Below are 18,269 nucleotides of genomic sequence, written 5' to 3'. Positions count from 1 at the left end.
AGAACTACACATCCCATGAGGCATTGTAAAACTCTGGCAATCACAGACATGTCTAGGCATGATGGAAATTGTAGTTCCTGAACAACTGGAGGGCCGTAGTTTGGGAATCCCTGCTTTAAAGCATAAGTTAAACTTAGGAACATGTGACATGTTCCAGACATTTTTAGGGTGACACATGTAACATGTTCCAGCATCTGCTCCTTCACCCCCCCCCCCCCATAAAAGCAGGTGGGGGATCTTCTCCCTGACAATTTAAAAACATAGTGGCCATTACAGGGATCCTCCCACATGGCCATGCAATTTATTCACGGTTTACTGTGAATGAATAGACTACAAGTTCCATCAGCCATTGCAGTTGACGGCTTGTAGTTTCTCAATGAACCATGGGGGGCACTGGTGAGCACACTTGTAGTTCAGTGATCTTCCTGCCTTCAAGTAACTGCCTGCTTGCATCAGAGGTACGGGCAGGAAGCTATCCTGAGAGTCTGCAGGAGCCTGACATTGCACTGCAGGTGCAATGCTCTGCAGGCTCCTTAGAAAAAAAATAAAGGCCCATTTATTTACCTGCAAAAAATTGTGCATTTATTTCATTAATTATTTTTCAAAAGGCGAACTTAGTGTTCTTCATATTTATGTTTTTTCATAAAAGCTAAGTGCAATAAGCCAAATGACTCTAAGTGCCGGTTCACACTAGGGCGACCTGTGAGGCGACCTGGTCGCCTCACAGGTCGCGGCAGGTCGCCTCCCATAGGGAAGCTGCGGACCCGTTCTAATAGGAGCGACACAAGTCGCTCCGACCTAGAAAAAGGGTCCGGAGCTTCTTTGGGGCGATCCGGAGGCGATCGCCATAATCAACCCCTCAAAAAATAAATAAATAAATAAAAAAAATAGATTAAAGAAAATAAATTAAGATTAACGATTGGCACATAAAAGTCCTGGTATGTGGTCACACAATTTTACGTACTACAGAAATATCCAAATATCCATCCGCCGGTCCTAAGATACTATTGTCATATTTAAAATCCTGAAAAAAATGTTAATATTTAGAAGAAAAAAAAAAGATAAAATATTCAGTGCCTGCAAACAACCACCCCCATGGTAAAGCTACTTTCCCATTGTGAAATGGATTGAGTGCTTGCCATGTTCTCTATTTGCTAATGCTGCCACATCAGGCTAATCATTATAGTATTAGTCACAAATAATAGAATGATTTCACTGTAAGAGAGGAAGGACATTTGCCTGCCCTACATCAAAATGCAAAACAATAAACTATAAACTATTATTAAGTGTTTTGTGATCAAATTGCCGCCGCGAAAATCACTGCGGGTCATTTGCATCGAATTGATACAAGTCTGCAAGAGCAAATAAAAATGAGTTTCACCTATGCAAAATCTAATCAAGAGACCTAGATGTAAACTCTGAAATGTTGGTCTTCTGTTTCAATGGAAATCAGATCATTTACATGTCACAGGTGTGTAACTTTGGCCTAAAAAACATCATATGCTGTAATAAGTTGATTGTTCTCACCAAGTCCTCACAATCTAAACTGTGTCATCATCAATGCCCCATAGACAAAGGATGACTGTTAGATGTTACATATATAGATGGAACTAGACCAGTGTTACTCAACTGGGCTGCCGTTTGGGTTCCCCCGGGTTGCCCTGGATCAGTGATCATGTGGATCCGTGACCATGAATCACATGGTGTTGATGGGCCAGCCACTAGGACCATAACTAACCAATGACGCTTTAGTGCAGTAAACATGGCGTCATTCTTTGATATGATGTTTGTGACCAACCGTCTGCACCATGGCAACTCATGATACTGATCCAGGGCAGGTAGCACACAGCGCCACCCCACGCATTCAGGAGAGGATGGAAGTCTGGCTCCTCTTAACTTGCTCTACCTCCAATGTTCTGACGTGCTGCTGGAGCCAAAAAGTAGGGTTCTGGTGTGAAGAGGACACCGTGTGATAGAGGCTGTGTGATTTATGGGGCTTTGTGATGGGAGAAACTCTGTGATGAAGGAAATCTGATGTGTTTGGAGGTACTCTGCAGTAAAGGTGGGATTTCCAATATGATTGGGGGCCATTGACATGAAGGGGGAGGGCTCCGATGTGATAGAGGAGAACTTTGATGTTAAGGGTAGCTTCTGAATTGAAAGGGGAACCTCTGATGTAAAGAGGGGCTTCTGATGAGTTGGGGAGAAATCTAATATAAAGGGGATATTTCTGATGTGAAGGGGGACCTCAGATGTGAAGAGGGGCTTCTGATGAGTTGGGGAGAACTCAAATATAAAGGGGAAATCTCTGATGTGAAGGGGGACCTCAGATGTGAAGAGGGGCTTCTGATGAGTTGGGGAGAACTCTAACATCATGGGGGACCTCTGATATGAAGGGGGACCTCAGATGTGAAGAGAGGCTTCTGATGAGTTGGGGAGAACTATAATCTGATGGGGAGACCTCTGATGTGAAGAGAGGCTTCTGATGAGTTGGGGAGAACTATAATGTGATGGGGAGACCTCTGATGTAAAGGGGGACCTCTGATGTGAAGACAGGCTTCTGATGAGTTGGGGAGAACTATAATGTGATGGAGAAACCTCTGATACGAAGGGGGACTTCTGATGTGAAGAGAGGCTTCTGATGAGTTGGGAAGAACTATAATGTGATGCGGAGACCTCTGATGTGAAGGGGGACCTCTGATGTGAAGAGGGGCTTCTGATGAGTTGGGGAGAACTCTAATGTGATGGGGAAACCTCTGATACGAAGGGGGACCTCTGATATGAAGAGGGGCTTATGATGAGTTGGGGAGAACTCAAATGTGATGGGGAGACCCTGATGTGAAGGGGGACCTCTGATGTGAAGAGGGGCTTCTGATGAGTTGGGGAGAACTCTAATGTGATGGGGAAACCTCTGAGACGAAGGGGGACCTCTGATGTGAAGAGGGGCTTCTGATGAGTTGGGGTGAACTATAATGTGATGGGGAGACCTCTGATATGAAGGGGGGACCTCTGATGTGAAGAGGGGCTTATGATGAGTTGGGGAGAACTCAAATGTGATTAGGAGACCTCTGATGTGAAGGGGGACCTCTGATGTGAAGAGGGGCTTCTGATGAGTTGGGGAGAACTATAATGTGATGTGGAGACCTCTGATGTGAAGAGGGGCTTCTGATGAGTTGGGGAGAACTATAATGTGATGTGGAGACCTCTGATGTGAAGAGGGAGTTCTGATGAGTTGGGGAGAACTCTATTGTGATTAGGAGACCTCTGATGTGAAGGGGGGCTTATAATGAGTTGGGGAGAACTCTAATGTGATTAGGAGACCTCTGATGTGAAGGGGGACCTCGAATGTGAAGAGGGGCTTCTGATGTCTTGTAAGGGAAATCTGTTGTGATGGGGGGGGGGGGGGCTCTGATGTGAAGGAGGGACCTGTGATGTGAACAGGGGCAGCTGTTGTGAAAGGGAGCCTCTGATGTGAATGGAAGCTTCTGAAGTGAAATGGGAAGCTCTGATGTAAAGGTAGGACCTCTGATATGAAAAGGGGCTTCTGATGAGTTGGGGAGAACTCTGATGTGATGGGGGGGGGGGCCTCTGATAATAAGGGGGGGGGGGCTCTCATGTGATAGGGACCACTGATGTGACTCCAGGACCTCTGAAGGGGAGCTTCTGACTTATTTTCTGAACTTCTATTATATTATATGAACTTCTGAGTTATTTTCATCAAGATGGTTGTGTGCATCATCCCAGGCTCAGGTTTTCCATTGATAAGTTCCATTTACCTTTTTACATTTCAGACTGGGGTGCCTTGAGATTTTGCAAACTTTTAAAGATTGTCGTAACTGGAAAAAAGTTGAGAAACACTAAACTGGACACCACCAGATGAATATAATAAATAGAACCATTACAAGAACCATTTATCGCACGCAAGTATCTTCAAGTCTTACCTACTGTTGAACTTTTCTGGATGTTTTTCTCGCATCATGTGAAATCTGTGAGCTATTGATGCATCCTATAGAAAGAAAAAAATATATATTTTTACAACCATTTCTATTTTTTCTAGTAGAAAGGTGGTGTTGTCATGCAATTTAACTGCATAATGATGATTTATGTACTTGGAATCTATCAAATTCATTCTGTAGATTCACATTGTGCAGATGCCTCAGCGAAGGTGGACTGACCCGATGTAACCACAAACAGCATGGTGACATCACTATTTCTTAACAGCTGCAGTGATGTCACTATTTCAGCAAGTCCCACAGAGTTTATCACTGGATACCCAGGTTGCAAGACTAAAACAAAATGAGTGCTGAACTCCCGACATGTATAAGAGACACAAATCAAAGCATCTCTTTGTTTAATAATATATCGTTAAATATATATCATTTTTTTTTAATAGAAGCAGTGTAAGTACATAAATTTGACTTGGTATCAGCCTGTTGCAGCCCCTGTACAACAGAGCTCAGACAGGGAAAGGGAGAAGCAGCACAAATAGCTAATCAGTTGTGCTGCAGTGGTCATGTGCTAACAAGGAACTTTATGACAGAAGGAGAGACCAGAGAGATGAGGTCATTATGTTCTTCACTATTCAGTCACAGTTTGTGGAATGGCTGTGCTGCGCATCAGAGCAATTGAGGAGGCTGCCCCAGACAGCACAGCGCAGGGTGGCACTGAGGCCAGAGTGTCAGAATTGGACACTGTCTTCAGTGCATGCTTAGTCTTGTGTATGTTCAGCCCCTGGTCATGACTCATGTGCTCCATAACATTCAATGACGTTGTGCAGGCCAGCCCAGGTCACCAGTCTGCAGCCCAGGCCATCAGGCCCACCAGAAACCAATGATGCTGTGCAGCCCAGGCACCAGCATCCTAGCAATCAATAACGCTGTGTGGCCCAGGCCATGAGAATCCTAGCAACCAGCGACACTGCGTGGGCTGAGCCTCCAACATCCTAGCTACCAATGACAGGCCACCAGTGTACTAGCAACCAATGACATTGTGCAGCCCAACTCCTAGCAACCACAGATACTGTGCAGTCTGGGCCGCCAGAATTCTAGAAAACAATGGCACTGTGTGGCCCAAGCCACCAGCATTCTAGCAACCAATGACCCTGGCGGACCAGGCCGCCAGCATTCTAGCAACCAATGACCCTGGCGGACCAGGCCGCCAGCATTCTAGCAACCAATGGCACTGTGTGGCCAAGACAAGTGCACTAGCCACCAATGTTATTGTAAGGACTAGGATGCTGTGTGGTCTGGGCCACCAGCATCCTACCAATCAATGACACTCTGCAGCTTAGGCCACCAGTGATCTAGCAACCAAGGATGCTGTGCAGTCTGGGCTGCCAGCATCCTAGCAACCAATCACTCCTTGTGACCTGGGGCTGCAGCATCCTAGCAGTCAACACAGGGGAAGACTAAAATGTCTGTTTTAGCTGGTATCCTCCCCCAGCACAGCCTTCCATATATGTATTTTTGATCTGTGTGTGTATTTAGCTGTTTGTCTTGAGTTCAGCTTTAAAGAAATTAAGATAAGCTAAAAAATGTCATCCCATGTAGAAATTATCAAAGCAGTGCATAAATGATGAGCTTGCTTCCAACATTTGTTCTTACAATCATAGCTACATCTGTATAAGCAACAAGTGTTATGTTCCCACATACATTAACCCTACACTCATTATGCTGTCGATGACGCAAATGCACAACTTCAGACAATGGTGGAACACATGGAAGGCTTCGGGACGAGAGTAGCATCTTTTGCATTGTGCTTGTACAAAGCCGCAGCATTTGTGAAGCTATTGTTTTAAGTTCACCACTTTTTATCTACGCTGGTTTTTTCTTTCTACACCATGTTTTTCCCTCTGTTCCTCAAGTTTTGCAGCCTAAATTGGGCTGTGACCTATGGGGGCATTTACTCAAGCGCCAAGAGTAACACTGCATTAAGGGAGATCCTAGTAAGTACTATCTTGATGCTACTCAAGAGAGCATTTGATTTTCCCTGAATATGCCTCCCAACATAAGCCGAAACTAATGATAGCCCCGCCAACCACCCCCCACCCCCTCACCCCCAACTGTATCACGGTTCTAATTCTACTCACAGCATCATAGAACAGTTTCCCCATTGAGTAAGTACTATAAAATAAATTAAAACAAAAACCTGCCGCAAGACCTCATCTCCACCTCCCCGGTCACAGCATTCAGAACATTCCAAAAGCTGACTCCTGCCCTGTACAGGTCCTCCTCTAGACCCTGCACTTTCTGCTTCCCAGCTCCACCCCAGCTTCTTCCTTACAAGGTAAGGGGTGTGCATTGTAAAGTAAGGGAGGGTGGGGGTCTCTTGCCTTCTAATGGTGGGGAGGCTTGCTCTGGACATCTGGTCTTACAGATACAACCGGCCCTTTGAGGGCAACCATAATGCTGATTTGGCAATTTAGTGATTTTAATGATGATGTGTGAAATTAAGTTTGACACCCCTGTTGTAGATTTATCAAATGAAGGCTTATCTTGTAATAAATGGTACCAACACGTTTTAAGGGCTCAACACTCCCTCTTCATCAGGGCTTGTAGGGTAATAACCATAGGGTGGAGGATACTGTCCTAGATTGTAAGTTAGAACTTAAGTAGGCATGGTCAGATCATGCAGGTAATTGAAAAAGATCCAAGCTTTGTACATCCCTACTTGAATTTCAACTTATAGTCAAGGACAGTATCCCCAACCCTATTGCTCTAAAAACCCTGATGAAGGGGAAGTGTTGAGGTTCTGACACATTTTTTGGACATTCATGGATTATAGTCACTATACCAACCAGTGTGGTGCACCTATCCCATCCTAAATATGTCATTGGGCCATTCAAATTCAGCCTAGATGACCCTGTTTTACATTCACCAAGGGCTTAATAAGAAAATATTTGCATAGCTATTCATTCAGCAAAATAGAGATTTTTTTCTTGTATAAAGCTTTGGCTGCTGTTTGAACGGGGCAAAATGCAAATGTTGCAGATATTTACTCTTCTGGTCAAATGTTCTTAGCTTATTATTTTGGGTTATTTTTTCATTTTGGTTGAATGTTCTTATGCTATTGTTTTTGGATAGTTTAGCCTCTGGTCTTATGTTCTTGAACTCTTGTCTTAGGCTATTTTTGGTTGAATGATGTTATGCCTATACTGCTATATGTTGTAATTTTTGTAGCTTATTTTAAAATGCTGCTTATTACCTTCCTACTCTCCCACTCTAAGCTTGCAGAGCAGAGTAATGGCCACACCCCTCCTCAAAATTCTGCTTATGACCTTCCTACTCTCCCACTCTGTGCTTGAAGAGCAGAGTAATAGCCACACCCCTCCTCAAAACATTTTGATATTTGCTTAACTCATCCCAAGGGCCAGACCACTGCTTGCATCAGGGCTAATAGCCTTTGAAATGGACACTGAGACAAGGTGCTGTGATGTTTATCACCCTCCCAGTTTAGAGCATGCTGCTAGGCAAATTTAGTTAAAGTGTTACTAAACACATAACGGTAAAATCAGTATTTATATGCAGTGAAGCATGCTTGTTATACTCATTGTGTAACTTAAGGGGTTATTCCTCTGAATTGTGTAAAAGGCTCACCTTCTTTTACTGTCCCCAATCCATATATTGATAGAACAGAGCCTTGGAGGTACTCTGCACATGCTCAGTTTGGTGTGTATTGCTAGAGAGTTTTTTTGTTTTCTTTAGAGAGTGCATGTAATCAGCATAGGGCCAATCGGCACTGTCCAGACAGAGCATCAGGAGTCATGCAGCCTCATAGGACAATTAGAGGAGAATGAAAACTCCTCCTACAAGTTTTAACCAGTGCTTGGCTGAAAAACTGATAGAAGTCACAAGACTGCTATATACTTCTGAATAGAAAAAGTATTTAGCAGTTTATATTTACTAAAATAATCGCATTTCCATGTTCTGTGTACTGTGGGAGACCAGATATAGTGACCGCAGGCTCCTGGGTTTAGTAACACTTTAAGCTCAACTGTATTCAGGGTGGATTGCTAAGGGCTGCTCAGTGTTTCACAGGCTGCTGCTTTGTTACTTCCCTCTGTATTTTAGAGATTTTTAGAGTACAGTGAGAGGGAGGACAGAGTCTGCAGCCTGAATATTTATGGGACACCAGCCAATCCCTGGGAAGGTGTGCCCAGAAGGTAGGAGAAGAGACAATAAATAGACTGAGGCCTGAGAAGCAGGGACAGCGGTTCCAGGGTCCAGATCTGTGGAAGGAGACTTCTGTTGAGGGGCTCTGCCTTTTTGGGCAGAAGCCTGGGAGAAAGCCACCCTGAAGACATTGAAGTCTCAGCTAGGCTTAGCTGGGGGGGCTTTTTGCAAATCCAGCCCATGGATCCAGCAGGCTCAGGAAAGAGCTCATGGGATAGAACTGGGAGGAAGCTGTGGGAAAAAGCCCAAGTTGTCCAGAGGTGATGTGAGTCTACATCTCCTTCACCAGGAAAAGCCTGGTGGATATTAGCAGGAGGCAATCGAGAATCCTGTGGCTAAATGAGTGCAAGAACTCAGTGCTGCAAGTGTGACAGTGTGGTGCTTTGAAACTCTGGGAGTACAGGTCATAGACAGCCTAGAGATCCTGTGGGATATTACTTTACGGATGTGCAGCCAGTAGTTGTGCAATAAAGCCAGAAGTTGTGCAGAGCAGCCAGAAGTTAAGTGGTCCTCCAGCTGTACAGTTTTAAAGTTCTGAGGTATCCCACGCTTTCCTTCCCTATCCAAGTCCATTGTTCCCCAATAAAAACACAAAAATAAATGCCTAGACTGATTTTTTGAGCCAGAGAAGGAATGCCAAAAATGCTGTGTGCCTGGCTCTGTGTGCTCTAAGGGAAGGAAATAGGCCATAATCTACCAGCGGCTCTTTAGGGCACATGTGTCAAACACAAGGCCCGCTCCCCCAAATCTGGCCCTCTATGCCATTTCATTTGGCCCTCGCACCTCTCCTGTAGCTGCAGCATCCCCCCTCACCTCCAACCCCATCTTACCCCAGCAGTCAGCAGCAGAGAGGAGGACAGAACTCCTCCACCAGATCCTGCATTTCTCCCTGCAGCCACAGAGAGGCTAGTCTCTGTTCCCCTCCTTGTCTCAGCAGTAAGCAGAAGAGACCAGGACAGGACTCCTCCAACAGATCCTACTCCTCTGTGCAGCTGCAGCACCACCTCATCTCCACCTCCCCGGTCTCAACTTTCAGCACATTCTAGCAGCTGACTCCAGCCCTCCTCTGGTCCTCCTGCAGACCCTGCACTTTCTGCTTCCCAGCTCTAACCCAGCTTCTTCCTGGCAGCAGAAGGTAAGGGTGGAGCACTGTGATGTAAGGGAGGGTGGCAGGCTTTTGAATTCTGATAGTGGGGTGGTCTGGACATCTAGTCTTACAGATACAACTGGCCCTAATGATGATGAGACCCATGATGAAAATGAGTTTGACAGCCCTGCTTTAGGGGGGTGTTCTACAAATGTTTTCGGGAAACTATGTACAACACCCTGCCGACCCCACCTTTTACCTTTGATTTGCCTGCATCGAGCACAGAGACCCAATAATCATTCCAATGGGCATAAAATAAGGTATGGAATGAAAACGGAAAGGTTTTAGCAAGGTTTAGCATATTGATAAGGAGGGAAAGGATGAACCAGAGAAGACAAAAAAAAATAATAAGCAGATTAAACTTCAACTTTAAGACAAATAGCCTGAAAATATTCCTTCAAAAGCATCAGCATCAATTGCAACTAAAAATCCATATCGCTATTCCCTGCACAGCCGTTGCTTCCCAGACAAAGGAAGTTTTTCATTCATGAATTATTTCTTATTAATACACCGTCTACGAAACAGGAAGCGTTTTTTGCGCTGGAGATTTGTGAGCAAATTACATAGATTATTAAGGACAACTGCAACACGAGCGCGGCTTTTCACTCTGCCGTTTAACTGACAACATTATTTTCAGATCAATCTCTATACTGCTATGGTGGTTAGACTTAAAAGGGAAACGTTTGTTCACATGTGAGATTGATCAGTTTAATGTAAACATTCTTATCAATACATGTTAAAGTAGAACTCTAGACATATATAGATTTTTTTTTTTTTAAGCTGAACGCTAGGCAAGCATCTAAATACACAGATTAAATAACTTCTGGACCGGAAGATTTTCCCCCTTAACCACTTAAGCCCCGGAAGATTTTACCCCCTTCCTGACCAGGGGGTATTTTGCGATTCGGCACTGCGTGACTTTAATGGACAATTGCGCGGTCGTGCAACGCTGTACCTAAACGAATTTGACGTCCTTTTTTTCCCACAAACAGAGCTTTTTTTTGGTGGTATTTGATCACCTGTGCAATTTTTGATCATGCGCTATAAACAAAAAAAGAGCGTAAATTTTGCAAAAATAACAATATTTTTCACATTTTTTATATGAAATTCCCAAAAAAAATGTAAAAATCCAAATTTTTTAACATTTTCGGCCAATTTGTTTTATGCTACATATGTTTGGTAAAAAAAATCACAAAAAGCGTATTTTGATTGGTTTGCGCAAAAGTTATCACGTTTACTAACTAAGGGAAAGATTTTTGTCATTTTTGTTGTTTTTTTATTTAACGTGTAATGGCGGCGATCTGCGATGTTTTTTGCGGGACTGCGACATTGCGGCGGACAGATCGGACCCTTGACTGACATTTTTGACACTTTTGGGGTTACCAGTGACATTACTACAGTAATCAGTGCTATACATATGCACTGTTACTGTAAAAATACACTGGTAGTGAAGGAGTTAACTGTATTGGAGAGGGAGGGGCTGTGTGTGTCCCTAGGGGCGTGTTTCTAACTGTGATTGGCTGTGGCTTGAAGTGTAGGAACAATGATCAACGGTCCTACATAGTAGAACCATATGATCACTGTTTCTACACAGGGGAGAATGACAGGCGGCTTGTTTACATTAGCCGCCTACCTTTCTCCCGCTGTCACGGACGATCGTGAGTGAGCGGCGGACATCGGGTCCGCCGCTCACACGCGTGGGGGGGTCCGTGACCGCGCGGGAGTGCGCCTCCTGCGGCGCGCGCTCGCTCCCCAGAGCCTCAAAGGCTAGTGACGTACCCATACGTCACTTTGCCTGTGAGGGGCTGACCGCCGCAGTATATGTACTTGCGGCAGTCGGCAAGTGGTTAATGACCAGGCCAATTTTTGCGATTCGGCACTGCGTTTCTTTAACTGACAATTGCGCAGTCGCTTTACCCAAATAAAATTGATGTCCTTTTTCCCCACATATAGAGATTTCTTTTGGTGGTATTTGATCACCTCTGCAATTTTTATTTTTTGTGCTATAAACAAAAAAGAGCGACAATTCAAAAAAAAACAAAAAAAAAAAAACATTGTTTTTCACATTCTGCTACCGTGTGTCCATGAAAATAAAACGGACTCATATACTAACCACTTGCTGCCTGCCATATAGCGAAATGAAGGCGGCAAAGTGGTTGCACTATCCTGACTGGCCATCATATGACGTCCAGTAGGATAGAACGCTCTGCGCGCCCCCAGGGGGGGGGGGGGGGACGCACAGAGCGGCGATCAGTGGTGCGGTGTGTCATTCTGACTCACCGCATCTCCGATCCCAGTAAAGAGCCTATGACATAGACTCTTTACCATGTGACCAGCTGTGTCCAATCACAGCTGGTCACATAGTAAATAGGAAGTGCCTTTGATCAGCTTTCCTCAGCTCACGCCTGACAGGCGCGAGTAGAGGAGAGCCGATCGGCGGCTCTCCTGATGGGGGGGGGGGGAGGGGGGGTTGTCTGTGCTGGTAATCAGAGCATTTATTACCAGGACAGTCCCTTGAGGGATGCCACTAGAGCCACCAGGGAATGCCCACCCATGGCCACCAGGGATGCCCAAACATGCCACCAGGGATGCCAATCAGTGCATAGGTAGCCTGCCAGTGCCCTCCTCATCGGTGCTGCCCATCATTACCATCTATCAGTACCGCCCACCAGTGCCCATCATTGCCATTTATCAGTGCCGCCCACCTATGCCCATCAGTGCCGCCTATCTGTGCCCCTCAGTGCCGCCTATAAGTGCTCAAAAGTGCCACCTATCAGTGCCGCCTATCAGTGTCCATCAATGCCACCTATCAGTGCCCATCAGTGCCGCCTATCAGTGCCCACCAATGCTGCATATCAGTGCTACCTATCAGTGCCACATATCATTGCCCATCAGTGCTGCATATCAGTGCCGCCTATCAGTGCTGCATATTAGTGCCCCATCATCAGTGCCACCCCATCAGTGCCACCCTATCAGTGCCTCACGTGACCTGCTGGAGCTCTTCTTCCCTGCTCCGAGCACTGCAGAGCAAAGGGCCGCTGACGTCAGCAGGAGGAGAGAAGTTCTCCGGCGGGTCACGTGAGCGCCTAGTGGCGCTGTAAATATGGTATTTTCCACAATTGTGATTGGTAGAGACAGGCTGTCTCGGTGCATTCTGGGATACTGTATAAAAGCCAGGAGCACTTGTGCACCGGGTCTTTGGCTGGTGAGCAGAGTCCCGGAGGGAGAGTGGCAGCTGCCTCCTCCTCTGTAGTGGTGGCACGTGGTCGCAAGCGGTCAGTATGGGGATCAGAGGAATGAAACTGAAGCCAGAGAGCTGACTAAAGGGGGAGGGATAATGGAGACCCTCGAAAAACAGTATTGTGAGTACAGGGGATCGTGTCTAGGGGCCTGACCTGAGGGGGAGCCACCCCGGTGTAGGATAGTTAGAGGATGGGTGTCAGTGTGTCAAGTGAAAGGGGATACTAGGGGAATATCCTGAAGATAATCTAGTCCAGGGATCTTCAAACTACGGTCCTCCAGCTGTTGCGGAACTGCACGTCCCATGAGGCATTGTAAAACTGACATTCACAGACATGACAAGGCATGATGGGAATTATAGTTCCTGAACAACTGGAGGGCCGTAGTTTGGAGACCCCTGATCTAGTCCATCAAGTCATCTGGATAGAGTCTTAATCCAAATTCACCTAGTGGCAGGGTGAAACAGCAGCCTGGCTGCATATTCAGATGTAGGAGTCCTCCGCATTGATAAAAGTTAATTTGGAGGATCCCACTATTCCCTTCTCCCATCCCTAATTTAAATAAAACACCAAAAACAACTATATACCCCTGGACCAATCATTGACTGAGCCAAGAAGTAAAGTGTTAATCTGTGCATACTGAAATTGCTAATGGTAACCCAGGGTGACCCGAAGGTGTGGAATACAGCAGTCCTCAAGGGGGCAGTGCTACACATATATGGTCAATGACATGACCTGGAGGCCCCGCCCCTTGTATATAACAGCTGTCATCTCCCACACTTTCTATTCAGCCGGTGATAAGTGAACATGCAGGACGTGTCTCAGTGGCAAAAATGTTTTTTGTTTTTTTCAGGAGCTCATCAACCCTCTGGCATTGTGATTATTGTGGTTTGATTTTTTTCCTTCCTTTTCTCTTTCCCCCTTGTGTTTTAAATTATTTTTATTCATTTTAGAAAAAGGTTACACGTAGAATTTAACACAATAAAAAAAAAGGCAACATTCATGAAATACCAAACAAAAATAAAGAGAACATTAAAGTTATACTAAAGTTTCATTTTTTTTTTGTTAAAAACAAACATTTTTTACTTACCTCCTCTGTACAGTTGGTTTTGCACAGAGCAGCCCGGATTCTTCTCTCCTTGCCGGTGCTCCTGGCCCCTCCCTCCTGTTGAGTGCCCCCACAGCAAGCAGCTTGCTATGGGGGCTCCTGAGCCGAGCAGCTGCTTTGGGTGTCCATTCAGACATGGAGCCGTGACCCGGCCCGCCCACTTGCTCTCCTCATTGGCTCACTGACTTGGATTAACAGCAGCGGAAGCCAATGGGGTTGCACTGCTGCCTTAGCCAATGAGGAGTCCCGGACACCAGAGTCTCTCCTGCAACATCGCTGGATCTAGATGGGGCTCAGGTAAGTATTAGGGGGGCTAAGGGGGGCTGATGCACACGGAAGGCTTCTTATCTTTTAACCAGTTGCCGACCTCCAGCCGCAGATATACTGAGGCAGTCTGGCTCGGCTGCGCAAACCGACCTATGGGTATGTCGGTTCACGGGAGCACTCCTGGGGGTGTGTGCATGCCCCCATACACCAGCGGAGAAGCTGATTCACGGGACCGGTGGCCGCGATTGCCGCCGGGCACCCGCTATCGCTCCCCGTGGAGAGAGAACGATGGTCTGCTATTGTAAACACAGCTGACCGTTGTTCTCTCAGGAATCAGTACAGAGCGCCCGTGATCCTCCTATTTAGGATCACAGGTCTCTGTGTTAATTCCACAAGCCCATCCCCCCCACAGTTAGAAAGCACCCCCTAGGCTCACACTTAACCCTTTGGTCGCCCCTGGGTGAACCCCTTCCCTGCCGGTGTCATTATTACACTAACAGTGCATATTTATAGCACTGATTACTGTAGTAATGTCACTGGTACCCCCAAAAGTGTCAAAAATGTCAGTTGGGGGTCCGATGCTGATTGCCACCATTACTAGTAAAAAAAATAAATAAATAAATAAAAATGACATTAACTTTCCCATAGTTAGTAGGCGCAATAACTTTTGCGCAAACCAATCAAAATACGCTTATTGGGATTTTTTTTAGCCAAAATGATGTTGCAGAATACAAATTGGCCTAAAATGGTGAAAAAATTAGATTTATCCATTCTTTTTATTGGGAATGTTACATATCAGAAAGTGAAAAATATAGTTTTTATTTTTTTTTTTTCAGAATTGTCGCTCTTTTTTTGTTTATAGCGCAAAAAAATAAAAATCATAGACCACCGAAAGAAAGCTATATTTGTGGGAAAAAAATGACAGAAATTATTTTTGGGTACAGCGTTGTATGACCGCGCAATTGTCCGTTAAATTAACGCAGTGCCGAATCGCAAAAGATGGCCTGGTCATTAGGGGGTAAAACCTTCTGGGGCTGAAGTGGTTAATGCATAGAATGCATTCAGATAAAAAAAAAAACCTTCTGACTTTACAACCCCTATAGCTCTCTTACATAACATAATTACTATTACAAAGAAATAAATAAAAGGTGTATATCCTAGGTAGGACCTTATCATAACAATCATATACAGTATCTCACAAAAGTGAGTACACCCCTCACATTTTTGTAAATATTTTATTCTACCTTTTCATGTGACAACACTGAAGAAATGACACTTTGCTACAATGTAAAGTAGTGAGTGTACAGCTTGTATAACAGTGTAAATTTGCTGTCCCCTCAAAATAACTCAACACACAGCCATTAATGTCTAAACCGCTGGCAACAAAAGTGAGTACACCCCTTGATGACAATGTCCAAATTGGGCCCAAAGTGTCAATATTTTGTGTGGCCGCCATTATTTTCCAGCACTGCCTTAACCCTCTTGGGCATGGAGTTCACCAGAGCTTCACAGGTTGCCACTGGAGTCCTCTTCCACTCCTCCATGATGACATCACAGAGCTGGTGGATGTTAGAGACCTTGCACTCCTCCATCTTCAGTTTGAGGATGCCCCACAGATGCTCAAGAGGGTTTAGGTCTGGAGACATGCTTGGCCAGTCCATCAACTTTACCCTCAAAAATCTCCACAGAAACATTGAGCACCTCTAAGCATAAATTTCCCTTCCTCCCAGTACAAATCCGCCCCCTGTTGAAATTCCCTATTTTAGCACAAATCTTTGCCCCAACATACCCCAAATCGCCCCAGCTCAAACCCCCCCCCCCTCCCAAAAATAAACAAATTCACCCCTCCTAGCACAAATCCTCTACCCCTTTCACCTGCATCCCCCTTGTCTCCATCCTGCACTCAGTAAGAGCCGTTCAGGAGATCAGATCTATGGAAGCCATTGGGAGATGAGCTGTCACTTGTAAACCTAGAAGCCGGACTTCTGTGTTTACAAGTGATAGTGGTGAGCAGGGAGCAGAGGTGGTGGAACTGAGTTCCACCAAGTTCCAGCTGATGAGCCCTAAGGGTACTACTATGTTGCCTCCTTCCCATGCTGTTTTGTCACACCCCCTGCCTATTAGCTCGTAAAATGTTAATTTTTAATTGGACAGATTCAGCTCCAATTAATTTCCATCGGTTTCAGGTTGAGAATACAAATTTCTTTGATGTTTGCCGAACTGAGGCCAGTTCAGCTCATCAATTCTCCTTGTGCTATAGCCTGGATGAATGAGAACCTTCACATACATCTAAGCCTTGGTAAGCTGCAACATGTTACAATTTTATTCTTGGGTTTTGTTTTGCTTTATAAATATAGAATAGGAAAGAATAGAATATATAAAACTGTACATTAGCTTTAAATCAGTTAATTCTGAAAGCAACCGACAACTCTACGAGAACATTTGCAGATAGGCCATTGCTACATTTATGTCTAGTTTAGGCTAAATTCACATCTTGGCATTTTTGGGTGTTTTTCAGCTCTAAGGATCAGCTCAAGAAACGCCCAACAAAACAAATCCTATTCATTTCAATGGCCCCTGTTGACATCTGAGCGTTTTGACGTTTTAAGCAAAACGCCCGACGCTCAAAAAAGTACAAGAGCTTCTTTTTGGGCAGATTACAGGCCTTTTAATTTTTTTCCATTGGTCACTTGTCAACCTAAAAACGCCTGAAAAAAAAACGCCCATGAAAAACGCCTAAAAAACGCCTGTAAATAGCAACGCCAAGAACATAGCCTTCGTGAAAATGAGGTCCTGGTGTTCTATCAGAATAGCGCTACCTATCAGATTCTGCTACCGGAAATGATGTACTGACTAAAACAAGTTAAGCCTAGTACACACGCAACGATTATCAGCCGACCGATCGTCCGTCTTTTGTCCAGAGTTGTGTTTTGTTGGTTGGAATGTGCTCTAGACTGCACACAAATTTTTTCGCCCGACAAAATTCTACTTCAGTAGTGATGTCATGTGTTGGTTTGCTTTCTTTGTGTTCTTTCTTCTCTGAGCATGCCCAGTCTTGCTCATTAGATTTTTCCCTGTCAAAATCTGTACTGACTGCACGAAAATCGGCCGTGTTTTGACGACGGACAAAAATTTTATAGCCTGCAGTAGTCGGAGTCGGTTGTCTGTACTGACTGCACGAAAATCGGCCGTGTTTTGACGACGGACAAAAATTTTATAGCCTGCAGTAGTCGGAGTCGGTTGTCGGAAGCATCATACTAACAAGCCGAAAATCGATAGATCGGTCGTTGGACGAAAATTCCCTGCCAATGTTCGACGCGTGTGTACGAGGCTTTACTGCACGTGCCCCATGCGTTCCAATAGGTTTCCTAATGTGACAGAACGCGAAGCAGAGGCGGACATCTTCTTACACCCACGCAAGTCCTGAATTTTACCTTTATTTTAGCAGTAAACTCACCTTATATTGTCAAAAACACAGTCTTATGTGTTAAGACTATCTACAGCGCTTGCTAATGGTAGTGTGTACAATACAAATAAATTAATTACTAAAAAAATTATATATATAAATAATTTGTATCGATGAGTTCATGTGCAAAAGTTATAAATAAATAAAACAGTCGCATAGCTTTATGCAATATACAAATGAATAATCCAGTGTTATACTAAACAGTAGTGCAATGATGAATAAAATCATAGGCGTGCGCACAGGGTGTGCCGGGTGTGCCTGGGCACACCCTAATCACCTAGGGCACATTAGCATTATCGCTCTGTTTACCAGTGAGGAGATGGGAAAGATCTCCCTCGGACCTGCTCTGCCATAAGAGAAGTGCCACACACTTCTATTTCACTTTGCCAGCAGGGAGAGTAATGTACCGGGGCCATATACATGTAGGCAAACACATGCATGTGTATTTAAACTTTGGGGTGCACACCCTAATGCAATAGGCTGCGCACACCTATGAATAAAATATGACAGTAGTGTGAAATTGTTAATTAAATATAGTGCAATCGTTGAAAGTCCATAAATAGTGACAATAAATTAGTCCAAAAATCTTCCAATTCTTAAATCAAGGTGCAAGTGGTTTGTGCTCAAATTATCCAATACGGTTCGTGACTTTTGGTTGCATGGGTTCCTTTTTCCAGTGGATTTGTTAAAAATGGCTCACTTACCAGAGATAGTGGGTCTTATGTGCTTTATAGCACTAAGACGGATCACGCTTGTAGGCCCTCCGGGCCAAGATAGATTCCCTTGTGCCGCTCCTATACTGGAAGTAAAGGATGGATTCCTCATCACCTTTAGGCTCCATGTACACGGGACGTTGTTAAAAGTCCCTTTG

General features: G+C 44.8%; 1 protein-coding gene across 1 annotated transcript in view; it reads right to left on the bottom strand.

The window, feature by feature from the left end:
- DGKB (diacylglycerol kinase beta) overlaps positions 1-18,269 on the bottom strand; it is a 905,602-nt gene that overhangs the window by 343,308 nt on the left and 544,025 nt on the right. The window contains exon 21 of the mRNA XM_082259056.1: positions 3,942-4,006. Within this exon, the coding sequence (XP_082115182.1) occupies positions 3,942-4,006 (65 nt within the window). The remainder of the gene's footprint in view (positions 1-3,941; positions 4,007-18,269) is intronic.

The sequence above is a fragment of the Pelophylax lessonae genome, assembly GCF_965119305.1.
Source record: "Pelophylax lessonae genome assembly, chromosome: 5".
NCBI lineage: Eukaryota > Metazoa > Chordata > Amphibia > Anura > Ranidae > Pelophylax > Pelophylax lessonae.
This window is presented reverse-complemented; position numbering and strand designations above follow the sequence as displayed.